This window comes from Mycteria americana, chromosome 3 (genome assembly GCF_035582795.1).
Source record: "Mycteria americana isolate JAX WOST 10 ecotype Jacksonville Zoo and Gardens chromosome 3, USCA_MyAme_1.0, whole genome shotgun sequence".
In the NCBI taxonomy this organism is placed as follows: Eukaryota; Metazoa; Chordata; class Aves; order Ciconiiformes; family Ciconiidae; genus Mycteria; species Mycteria americana.
The window spans coordinates 39,646,142-39,658,445 of NC_134367.1; the positions used below are offsets into that span (position 1 = coordinate 39,646,142).

Below are 12,304 nucleotides of genomic sequence, written 5' to 3' on the forward strand. Positions count from 1 at the left end.
TTCAGAGACTGCCTTAACGATCAAGCTTTACAAGAGATCGCTTAAAAAACCCACCCCCCTTTCTTTTTTTCACTTCCAGATGAAAATTCTGCATAGTTTTCAGAGGAAAATTACTAGGAAAAATAACTCAAACTATTGCTTTGTTCTATCTTTTAATATAATTTTATGTTACACAATAATCAGTTTTAACTAAATGCAGATACTAAGACAATTATCCATAGTAACAATCAGATTAATAAAGTCTCTAAAAATATATATATATCTGTTTTACCTGGGAAAAAAATACCTAGGTGTGCTGAAAAAAATCTAAGGGGGCAGATATACTGGTGGTGAAGTTAGGTCAAATGAATCCAGACCTTCTGGTCTCAATCAAGAAACCACCACATATGTGATGGTGAGACAGTCACAAAGATGCACCAGGAACTGAACTTTCTTGGCTCACGTGACCCAGGAGTACTTGACAAGTTTTTGGCCTCCTGTAAGCCAAATCTGGTTTCTAAAGAGACTTGGATGTCAAAGGCATCCACTGGAATTAACAAAGACAAATCCAGACTCCAATGAAAGCCCCATTAAAAACAACAAAAAAAATTATGAAATGTACCACAGGATCAACCTTGTGCTGGCAAACAGACCGCAACTTCTGCCGCCAAGTTCTAACATTTTGTAAGTTCTGTCACAGGAAATAAATATTTCCCTATTCTCTAATTTATTTTCTTTATAAAAAAGTGATGCTATCTTGCAGCTGACAATCTCAATATGTAAACATTACTATGTCAACAAAAAAAGAACTCACAGTTGCAGCACTTGCATTCAATACAGTGCACCTGAACCATTGTAAATGTAAATACATACAACACATGTAAATAAATACATTCCCTTTGAGGAATATGAGGAAAGGAACTGATTTCAAATTTGTATGTGCTGAGTCAGTCACGCACTTCAATGAGGAGGCAATCTGGTATAATATCAGTACTTGCAAACTGAGTATTTAGCATGATAAATTGCCTTCTGAAAAGTTGGTACTAAAGACTGTTAATAACATTCCAAATGTTCTCTAAAAATATTAAGAGCTAAACCAAATAAATTTTTTAAATACTTACTAGAAGTCAATTCAAAATGTAATCTTGCCTAGACTTGGGGTGAATAAGAGACCTCTAGATAGGCTATGTCTAGTCATTTGTGAGGAAGGAAAACAAGAAAAATAGAGTTGAAAGAATTATTACAGAAGAAAACTTCTGCGAGAACACTTTGCTGAACAAGATCTGTTTCTATATGTAAAAAAAAAAAGAAAAATCACTTCAAAGCTGAGGCTGACATACTTTGCCTCTTAAGAAACTGCATCTGTATCTTCAATATGCAGCATCAGTTTCAATAGAGGTGCTTTAAAGATGGTTCCTAGTCAGCTTGACAGCGTGTGACTGCATCAGGAAGTTATTTCAGAGGAACTTTGCCATGCCTGTGTGGCTGCAATAGTTACCAGGGCTTGCTTTGTTCATATTCTGTTTGAAATAGCTTTTCCTTCTAGGAATAGAAATACATAAACAGTCACCTAACATTTTAACAACATTGAAAGTCTTCAGCATAGCAATACTTGGCAATTTTTCCTCCCATCTCTGAATGCTGAGTTTACACAAGAACTTTAAACTCCTGGGTGTTCTCTATATGATGTAAAAAGTTGATTTTGGATTCTTAGAGGAAATTTCCATTGAACTTTCCTATATTTTTCTTTTTGGATGAATAAAGCAACTGAAAGAACTGTTATATCTTAGAAATCCATTTATAGAAATAGATTGTTTCTTGCTAAGTCAGCAAAACTTGTCATATATATGTAGACACTTTGTGCAACTGAAGAATTTTTTACTTTAGGAATTTACTTTTAAATGATGGATAGAAACGCTGCACCAAGAAGTGACCTTGTAGAGATTCTGAGATCACGCTCTTAATGATAGCGTGATCACTGCAATAAAACCACAACTCCATTACATTCCCAGCATAAGCCTTTAAAGCTTTTATCTGTACAGGTCCAAATTCCTTCTCTGACCTACCCCCTGGAGGGGCCTCTTTCTTCCCTCATCCTCCTCAATGGTGGTGAGGAAGACCAGAGAGACTGGTCTTCTAAATTATGCTTCTGTTACTACGTGGCGTAGGTAGGTGCATGTTACAGATCTGCTATCGGATGTGTACTGTTTATTTCTAGAATAATGCTCTTATTCATTAAACAGGCAGATTTTAAGCTGAATATTCATAGTAATGCAATTTGGAGTTTTAATTTTACAAACAAATGTCAATTATTCAGACAAGCTTCAAACCAGTGAGTCAAGTTATTTTGCAGCTGGTTCTCTTGAGAAATGTTGCTTAATCAGACAGTCAGCTGGTCAGCCATGAATGTTTATTCTATAATTGCAAAATACTGCTTCAGGATGAAAAACATCTTGCCTGAGCCACAGTGTCCTTCTATAACTGTAAGCACATCATGTGAGCCCATATAGTCTTTTAAAAACACGTAAGGGAGTCACAGAAGATGATCTCATTTAATGATCCCATGAGACACCTATTTTTTAACTCTAAATTAATTTTCATTATTCCTTGCCTGAATACATAACTTGTGAGCCAGGGGCTTCCAAGTCACTTCACAACATAAAGAAATCTAACTGAATATAGAAAAAACCTTACAGATTAAACTGAATAAGACATTGCCTTGCAACTTCCAGTATGATAAATATGATCTGCAGCAATTGGGTAATTTTTAACTTATTTTTCCTACGTAAACAAGTCTGTTTCTAATAGGATCTTTGTTTAACTATGAAATATCAAACATTTTCTGAGCTGTGGGTAGAGATAGTAATAAAAATACTCTGAAATAAAAAACATTCTGAACATTTATCAGTAAAGACAGCATTTAGATATGAGTCAGCATAAAACAGATACACACAGTTCTTACAGGTAAGACTTTTTTTTTAAGGTATGGTAAGATCATACCTTTTTCCTGAGTTGTAACAACTGAAAAAAAATCAACTAATAAAAAACATGAGAGCGTATAGACTGGACTAAATTTTATATCTTTTATTCCTTTTCACCTTCTGTATGTTAAATTAAATGTTTATTTTTTCTTCCCTGTAAGTTCAACTCACAGAGGGTGCTGGTATATAACACTTAATACTAAATCAGTCACAGCCTAGAATATAACTTCAAACCAAATGAAATTGATTGCTTTGCACAGTTCATTTTGGAATAATTTAGAAAAGGTTTTTCTTAGAAAAAAACCCAGATTTCTGTAACAGAGCACAGTGGAAGATCACAAAGTTTAGGTATTTCTGAAGCAGCAAAGGGTCTGTCAAAGGGGAAACTCTTTACAGTCCTTTCCTCCGAGACCTCTAACAAACACTGGCACCAGCTGGGTGGCGTGGGAAGATGAGAGCAGGTAGTGAGATAACATGAACATAACAGGAATTTTACAGGGAAGAGTAAACATCCGGCTTGGCAGATGATATTTTGTTCTTAAGAAAAAAAAATTATGAGATCCTTATTAGGCAGAAGAAAACTGTACGTTTTTTCAGCCATCTTTACTTAAATGAGTCATTAAAACACTTATTTGAAAGTAGTGAGGCAATTCCGCAGGACTAGAAATAAACCAGACTTTCATAAATATCTATATGTCTCCCCAGACAGTCAGTCACGTATATAAAGCACACATGTAGTTGGGGAAGCCGCAGACAGATGAATATAGCCAAGGCTGACTTCAGTAGCTCGAGAATACAACAACTGAATACCAAAAGACACATCAGTTAAAACATGATTTAATATTGTTTAAAACATCATTCATTGATTCATTAGCAGCTCAACTGCAGTGAAAAACACAGTGTGAAATACCAAATTATGGAATATCCTATAAAGCTGTGTATTTTTTAAGTTAAATGATAAGGGCAAGAAATTATCTTAGTAGTATAATCCACCTTGAATTTGTTCATTTTCGATAAGGAAAAGAACGCTTTTTTCCTTAGAAGAAAAAAAATCACACTTCATTCCAATATTGGTAAATAAAATCATACTTTTAAGAACATACAAATATGAGGATGCTCAATGGGCACGAAGATCATCACTGTCACTGTTCAGAATAGCTAAATAGATCATCAGAATGGAAGTTCATTATCCATGTGCCAGAATAACAAGCTTTTTAAAGTAGAACAGAGGAAAATCCATGAGGAACATAGAAAGTTAGTACAATGTTATTTATACGCACTGGTAGTTTTTACTGCAGTCATTTGCTGAGTTGAGAAAGTTCAGCTTCATTTGCTAAGTTGAGAAAGTTCAGCTTGCTATTCCAAAGCCTGCACAATGTACGTCCTACTGCTATTATGCCCTGCTTTTGAAAGCTTTTTATATCATATTTGAAACTAAAAGGAAGATAAAATGTAAGCTTGTGATGACATACATTAATGATTCAAACAAATACATAACGTTTTAAAGTCTACTCAGTTTTCATTACAGGAGAGGCTAAAGAGTGGCTTAGTTGCATAGCGGAGAACTCGGAAGTTCTGGTTTCCCAGTATATCTGTGCTAACTGCACATCTATAGTGTAATTTGTTTCAAGTTGACTATACAGATCCATACATTTATTAGTGACAGAGCGAAGTGAACTAGGATTTTAGTCGTAATATCTAGAGGAGAAAGATTTAGGGCATCTTTCCAAGTCCTCTGCAGATAAAAATTCTACCAAATAAAAAAAAAAAGACAAAAAGTTGAAGTGTTTCCTCTCCCTGTCCCTACCTCCCAAATCAGGTTTTTTCCCCCATGTCTTCAGTGTGTTTAGGATCAGGCAGAAGAATGGAGTTCAGGAGTCTGAAAATCTCTAAAGGGGGCTGGTGGGTTGTTTCAATTGCTGTTGCAAGCTGTGTCTCACCAGTTGCAGACTGACACTCAGCTGAACTGTTGTCTAATTGAACGGGGTTTTTTTTCTCCACAGATGCTCCACAGGTCTGGGGAGAAACTGAAAAGTACGTGCATGGGCAGAGGTGCTCCTTGTGCAATATTCTATACAGCAAGGGATATCAAAACAAGGGGCAATGAGACCAGCTTAGGCAAAGACTTCATTTCCAGACATATTTAGCACTTCCTGGAAGGCCAATAAAATCACCATGGTGGTAAATACTGAGGGGAAAAAAGGAGATGACTTCTCTTACTAGGGGAGGCACCTAAAAGCCACAGGTCATTAAACAGGTTTAAGTAAGCATTCTTGAGGGTTTTTTGAACTTTTTAATGTGTATAGAAGTGGGAATTCTTGTTTTCTGCAGCTGGCCAGATGGTCCTGACTCATTCTGTCCGTCACAAGGCCAAAATGATTTTTACATTACCAACAACAAAACCTTGAAGCCGTAAGTCTTCTCCATCAAATACCTCCTGCTGAAGAATTTGTGAGCAGTCATTTGTTCCCTTTAATCTTGCAAGCTTCTTATTTTCGATCAATGCCTTGACGGTAAAAAACCTATTTCTGTTAACAGAGCTATGCACATACAGCTCATTTATCTCTTCCTTTGCCAGAAAATTGTACAGAAGGCTCCAAAGTGTTCTTCCAGTTTGCACTTGAAGGCACTGGTATACACAAGGTTCTCAAACAGCAACCACCATAAATCTCAAACTCTGTGGGCTGATGTTCAAGGGGCAGAGTGAAACAGAAGCATCTGTCCCTTCTTTCATACCACTTCCTCATCACTCTAGAAATACAGATACTGTATACAGAATAAAAGCACTCCAGTAACCCGCCTATGAAACAACAAATTAGTAAACAGTGAGACAGGCACTTTGATGATTATTGATTATTTTTAAGATGTCTGTAGGTACATATGTAATGCAGCCTTAGTTTGTATACAGACTATTTTTATATATGTATGTATAAAATACCTATAATATAAATATTTATGTAAGTAACAGTCTATGCTCTTCAGGTTGCTAAGACAAATCTAAGACTAAGGATCCATTCTTCTCTGGTCTTGTAACATGCAGCTAGGATTCCAAAAAAGCCAGTTAATGAGATTAAAAGTGTACCCATGTTTTAATACAATTTAAACAACTGTTTGCCCTCTTAATGCAATACAAATTATTGTTTAATGTAGACCAAAAGTGTAGTTTGAATTATCTCAGTCATTGCAGTTTTGGCTTACATTCAGCTACGTTAGAAAACCCCTGCAGAAATCTGCCAAGAGGAAAATAAGATACAATTACTTTTATTTGAAGTATAAACTTACATACCTTGGCCTCCGAAATGCTAAACCATATTGTTGGCAAGCCAGTCCCACGGTGGGAGTATAAACAATAGGCATGAACTTTTCAATGTCAGAAGTCAGCACTTTATAGAAAAGCTTTTCATTTCGATCCTGAAGACTCATTAATAGAATATATCTGTGGAGAATTACATATAATTACATATCAAGTGAACATATAATCAAGTGAACATATAAAGTAAATTTAGAAATACAAAGGTGTTTAGATAATTAGTTAAAGCTATGTTTGTTCTATAACAGCCTCTTTCTTGTTAAGAATATTTAAATTCCTCCTTGTCTTATTAGCACAAATGGTTCAGACACAAAGGACAACAAACTGGTTGAGACAGAGAAGCTGAAACCATGACAAAGTTGACAAACTGTTCATACTGGGGGAGCTAATCCCTCTCAGGTCTAAAACACTATGCTGCAATTGAATATTTGGTCTGTCAGAACCTAATCCATACGTATCAGCTGCTCCACTTGAAATGACGCCATCATTAAATAAAACTTAAAAAAAACTTAAACAAGCTTACTCTCTTGCCCAAAAAAGTGAAACTAAAAATGTTAGCTTTTTCTGCTCTTGCCTCGATAGAAATTCCTCTCAAATCCAGACTTATACTTCAAATAAATACTTCACCTGAATAGTGTAGGACAAAGCTTTCAAAAACAAAGCATACACATATGGCCTTTCGTCCCCGAAATCTATGTTTGTAATGAAATCTGCAATGTTTTATCTCCTAATGGAAATCAATTTTTTATTGTATTTGAAGAAGTTTTATATTTATTTAAAAAGAAAACCAATGAGAAAAAAAATCAGAGGAATAAGAGTGAAAAAAAAGTTCATGCTTAGCTTGATCTGCTTTTGACTACCATCACTCTAATATTGAATAAATACACTACTGCTCCAAGATCCCAACCAGGGAGCCAAATCTCAGTGCTGAGTATGACAGACGATATGAGTCTGTGAGTGACTTCAAGTTATACTAGTTCACACAGGTATGACTCTGGTCACTTTGGGAACACTTAATATTTAGGAATTTGGCAATCCTAAACCTCGCCTCTCTATTCACTAGTTTTAGTAAGGTTAAGTATTACTTTAAAAATTAAGTAGTCTTCTATACCAATAGGCTTACATAAAAACTTTAACTTAATTTATGTATACAATTTATGTAGGGATTTTTTTTTAATTTACAATGGATTACTAATTACTTATACTTTAAAAGTTTAATATGCCTATCATTTTATTACATAAGTGTTGAGGAAATGTATACAACACATTCACTGCAAAAGCCTGGAGATTTGTGTGCTTAAATATTATTCACATGAACTTTCCTTCAGCATACTCATGCATCATATGCAGCAATAAAATCTAACTCATACTTTAGGAAGACACAAATATAATCAGGTAAGTATCTAACAAAGAACAGTTTAGTAAATCTGCATTTGTTTCGTTCAAGCTTAGCTTGTGTATCAGGGAAGCATTTCTTCCCCGATCTGCTATACAAACCTTTAACAAGCACTATAAGCAAGGCTAGGGCAGCCAGTTTGGCAGCTGGTGATTGTAATTAGGTGACAGAAGTGAGGCAAAACAGTGTCCCTGCCCTTGTGTCACTGAGGGTACTTTAGACCCTAAACAGATAAAGATCTAGAAACTAACAAGTTGAAGATGTACTCTAAATACCATCACCATGAGGCATCCTGAACCACCTTCCATCATACACATTAGTTTTGAATGTTCTCCAAGGTTAAATTGCATCCTGCACTTGCAGTTCTCAGCTACAAATATACACACATACTCATTTTCTTTCATACTATTACATTTCCCTACTAACCTTTTTCATTTTCCCAGTATTTCATTATGATAGAGCGTATCTTTCAATGTCCCTGAATTCTTGGAGCATTTTCTTTATTGAAACCTTTCTCCTGAGGATGATTATCCCAGCATTCCCCTTGAAATACAAGCTCATTCACAATACAGTTGTGAATACGTTTGAAGACATTCATTTTGTTTCCAGAGGATCTTGAAAATTACGTTAGAGAATATCATGCGTACGCTGGCCTGCTCTATATCGGAGCCTGCAAGCATTCATGCAAGCCACGTCACTGTTTCTAAGCAGTTGCCAGTATATTTTTTTTCTTTTTATCACTTTCATATTTTAAATGAGATGTGGTTACTTAAGACTTTAAAATACCTTTTCATCATCCTTTCTTATTACTCAGATCAAGCCTGGATTTTAAGTGGGGTAAAGAAATCTTTTACAAAAGAAATTAAAAGTTTAGCAAAAGGCTTCCTCAAGGGCTTCAAATGAAAGAACTATTTGCTAAAGCTCTCCATTTTGCTTTTACTGTCCTATAGCATTAAATTAGGGTTTTATTTTCTTATTTGCATTTATCATGCCACTTTTATATTCAGGATATGCTAAAGAAATTGCAAAGATAACAACTGCATACCACTTATAATCATATTTTCAAATATTACATACCTGGCCATATCCAAATCAGCGTAAGAAATATTATTATAAAGTGAAAAATATTTCTGGAGAAGTGCAATTTTGATCAGAAGGCTACTTTTCAGTGGCAGGTATAAAATACCTCTTCTTTCTCAGCATAGTAACTTGTTTAGAGGTATCAACTTTCTCAAAAATTCTTTCTTAAGGGGAAAACCAAAAATGCTCCATCCTCAATGTGGTGTTGGTTATAATGCATTAGACAACAAGTATGCATCTTTTAGCAACATCCAAGTAATCTACACAACTAAATGCATGAAGTGGTTTTCAGCATTGTGTTTTAAAGAAACTGTATATTTAAAATTAAGTATTTCATGGAATCTTTTACCGAAGCCCACATTTAATTGAAAACATAGTGAAAACAAGCAATAAAACACTGAGAACAATCATTTGTGCTATAAAAAGGGAGAAAAATATTATCTGTCCTCAGACAAGGAGTCTTGAACGAAGATTTCGGGGAAGAGTTTCAGAGGATGAAAACCAAGGCCTGGCAAGTAAGACAGAGGGGATTGCCAAGCATTCAAATTTCAATATGTCACTTTTCCCCCTTGCCTTTACTTCACCTAAGAACTTTTCATGCTAGTCTGCTATTACGAAGGGAATGAAATACAGTAGCAACAAAAGGATATAAACCAAATATCATCCAAAACCCAAAAAAACCCTGATATAACTACCAGAAAATTACTGATTATTTCTTAGGATAACTGGCCCTACTATCACTGGCATGCGTTTTACAAGGCAAAATAGAATGGTTAAAAAAAAAAAACAAACCCAAAGTTTGTTTGCTCTCATCTTGCAAAACATGAGAGCAAATAAAGGAAAGTAGGAGGAAACACTGTTGGTTTTAACCTGTATAAGATACTTAGCTCCATTACCTTGCATCATCAGTATCTATATAGAAATGCTACTAAAGACAGAGAACTTTAAGAAAAAACAAAATAACACAGCATTCTCAGGAAAAGTGATTTGATGGCGTCTCTCCTAATGTTCACACATCCAGTATAACATTTTACCAGTGTGACTCTGAAGAAAGAAAAGCCCAGACAGAAGATTTGGCTGTGTCGGGGGCAACAATTTCAGTGTCAATACAGAGCAAGACGACAGACAATTAAGAACATACAGGGGAGAAAAAAAAAAAGATTAAATTACTTGCAGAATCCATCGCAGCTTTTCCAAATTAAGTTAGAGGAATAGAATTATTTCCTGTTATTGGCTTCCTTTTTGCCAAGCATACCAGGCAATACATTTGCTGCTGTTCACATTCATTTTGTGTATGAACTCTTGGTGTTTCAGAGCACAGCAGTTCCATGCTGCAAGTCAGCAAAGGAGTTTCAGCTGTGCCAAAACATGTCATGCCATGGTACTATCCGCTTAGCTTTATGAATTTATACACACCCTCTTTCCAATCAAAACCAGGGCAAGCTACAATCCTGCCAGTGTAAGATGCTGTCATACACAGCATTAATGTTTCATCAGACAATACCCTTCTGTCTAAAGTACTTAACAGCTTCTACCTCTGCAATATTCAAATACTTGTACTTAATCTTTTACATTTGGACGTAAAATGCACAGGTATACACCCACTATCAAATCCAAGCTCTAGGAGGAAAACAACAGCTTCCCTTTATCTCTTTTCAATCACTGTTCCTATGGGAGCAAAGACTATGCCAGATGCATACTGGGAGAAATGTGGGTTTTTTCTGCAATTAGTACATTTACATTCAGTAGAAGGCAATAGCTGCATGCTCTTATGCAAGGTTGTCCTTGAGCACCTGCATGTACAGGGAGTACTTGAGATTTTCTTTCAAGTTCCAGTTAAAATAGTCAACGTCTTCTGGCACTCTCCATCAGTGAAGGTATTCAAGGAGTAACCGCGGCAGGATCACAGTCACTCTTCCCTTTAAAATGCTTCGATACAAGTACAGAGTTCGCATATTGCCTTGAAGGACTGAGCTCACACACATGTAATGCACATGTTCCCAGAGCAGGATCTCTATTGACAAATTCCAATAGAATTGTCAGACACTTGACTTAAACACAGCTGCAAATCACATTTTGCATGCACAAGTTTTTGCACACTCAGTTCACACAAGCGTTTTATCTCTGTAAAGGAGCCCAAGGTGTCATTCTTGACAGTCTTCAAAGGAAGGATCTTCTGCATGCAAATGTTACCGAGTCTTAATCAGTGGTCTTAAATGTAAATCTACACACATGCAACGCACAGATGATTTTATTTTGCTAAAAACTGGAGAAACACCACAGCAATATAATGCCCCACTAATATAGGAGGAAAATATTTTTTATCAAAGCATAGCATGACATGAATAGTCAATTTAGGCCCGCTGAGTGTTCATACAGAATACAAATATGATTTCTTAAATAAACAATTTCATTTGGGGAGACGTGGATTTATAAAATTAAGTGCTTAAAGGCCAACCTGATTTAATTTACACAAATTTACAAGATTACTCCTGAAAGCTTATTTCTTAACTGCTATGGACCTGCGTTATGAAATTGTAGACTAGCTGAGGTTGGAAGGGACCTCTGGAGATCACCTCACCCTATCCCCTGCTCAAAGCAGGGTCAACTAGAGCAGGTTGCCCAGGACCACCTTCAGTCAGGTTTTGAATACCTCCAAGGATAGAGAGCAGCTTATCCAGCATGATAAATGGAGCCACACCGTTTATTCAGACTGTAAGGGGAAGGAGAAAATACAAATACCTGGACCAAAAATTCTGGTTGAGAAAATACCACTGCCACATGCCACAGAATAAGACTGGGAAATAAACATAGCTTTTAAATTTTTTCTTATGTTAATTCCTACATTCTTAATTGAAGTATTTTGACCAGTGATCACGTTAGTGAGAAAAAAGCCTACCTTTTAATAGTTTCAAGTTATTTCTATGAACCAAAGACCTACCAGTTTTCTCAGCTGAAGCACGTCACTAAAACCCTATTAACAACAACAACAAATTTGTACTGCAAAGCTGCACGGTACAATATAACCTTGATACTAAAAAAGGCATTATACTAAAAACTGGCTTTATGGTGTAAAATGGCAAGCTACAGTTTAATGCTCAAGACTCAGGGATGTAATAGTGTAATGTTTGCACTTCTGCTTTAAGAATGTCTGGTCACAGGAGCAGGAAACAAATTTCTGCCTTACCCAACTATTTATTTGGAAAAGAGAAAATGCAAAAGAAGACTCACAGGTGGGAAATAATAATATTGAGGTTTTGTTTAATTAATTATATACAGACATTAAGCTTAACAGTGACAGATTTGAAAAAAATTATGTGAAGCAAATGGCTTCTGGAAAACGGTTTATTTACATTTGTTTGTAAACATATTTATTTATACTTGTGTGTTATGTCTATCATATGTGGATTAAGTGTACTTTAAAAGAAAAAGTTCCTTTCCTCCCCCACCCCCAAGACAGACAGATTTTTCTTTTCTTTCTTTTCACATGATAAAGCAAGTTGTCTGCAAAGTATTCCCACAATACTTGGAGACAGTTATTTTTATTTGATTATTCCC

General features: G+C 35.7%; 1 protein-coding gene across 2 annotated transcripts in view; it reads right to left on the bottom strand.

Moving 5' to 3' along the window:
- The window catches only part of ME1 (malic enzyme 1), a 188,113-nt gene that overhangs the window by 125,532 nt on the left and 50,277 nt on the right, over positions 1-12,304 (bottom strand). Inside the window, exon 3 of one of the 2 annotated variants that reach the window (XM_075498283.1) lies at positions 6,247-6,396. The exons of the other annotated variant lie outside the window; for it this stretch is intronic. Coding sequence (XP_075354398.1) covers positions 6,247-6,396 — 150 coding nt within the window. The remainder of the gene's footprint in view (positions 1-6,246; positions 6,397-12,304) is intronic. 2 annotated transcript variants of the gene reach the window in all.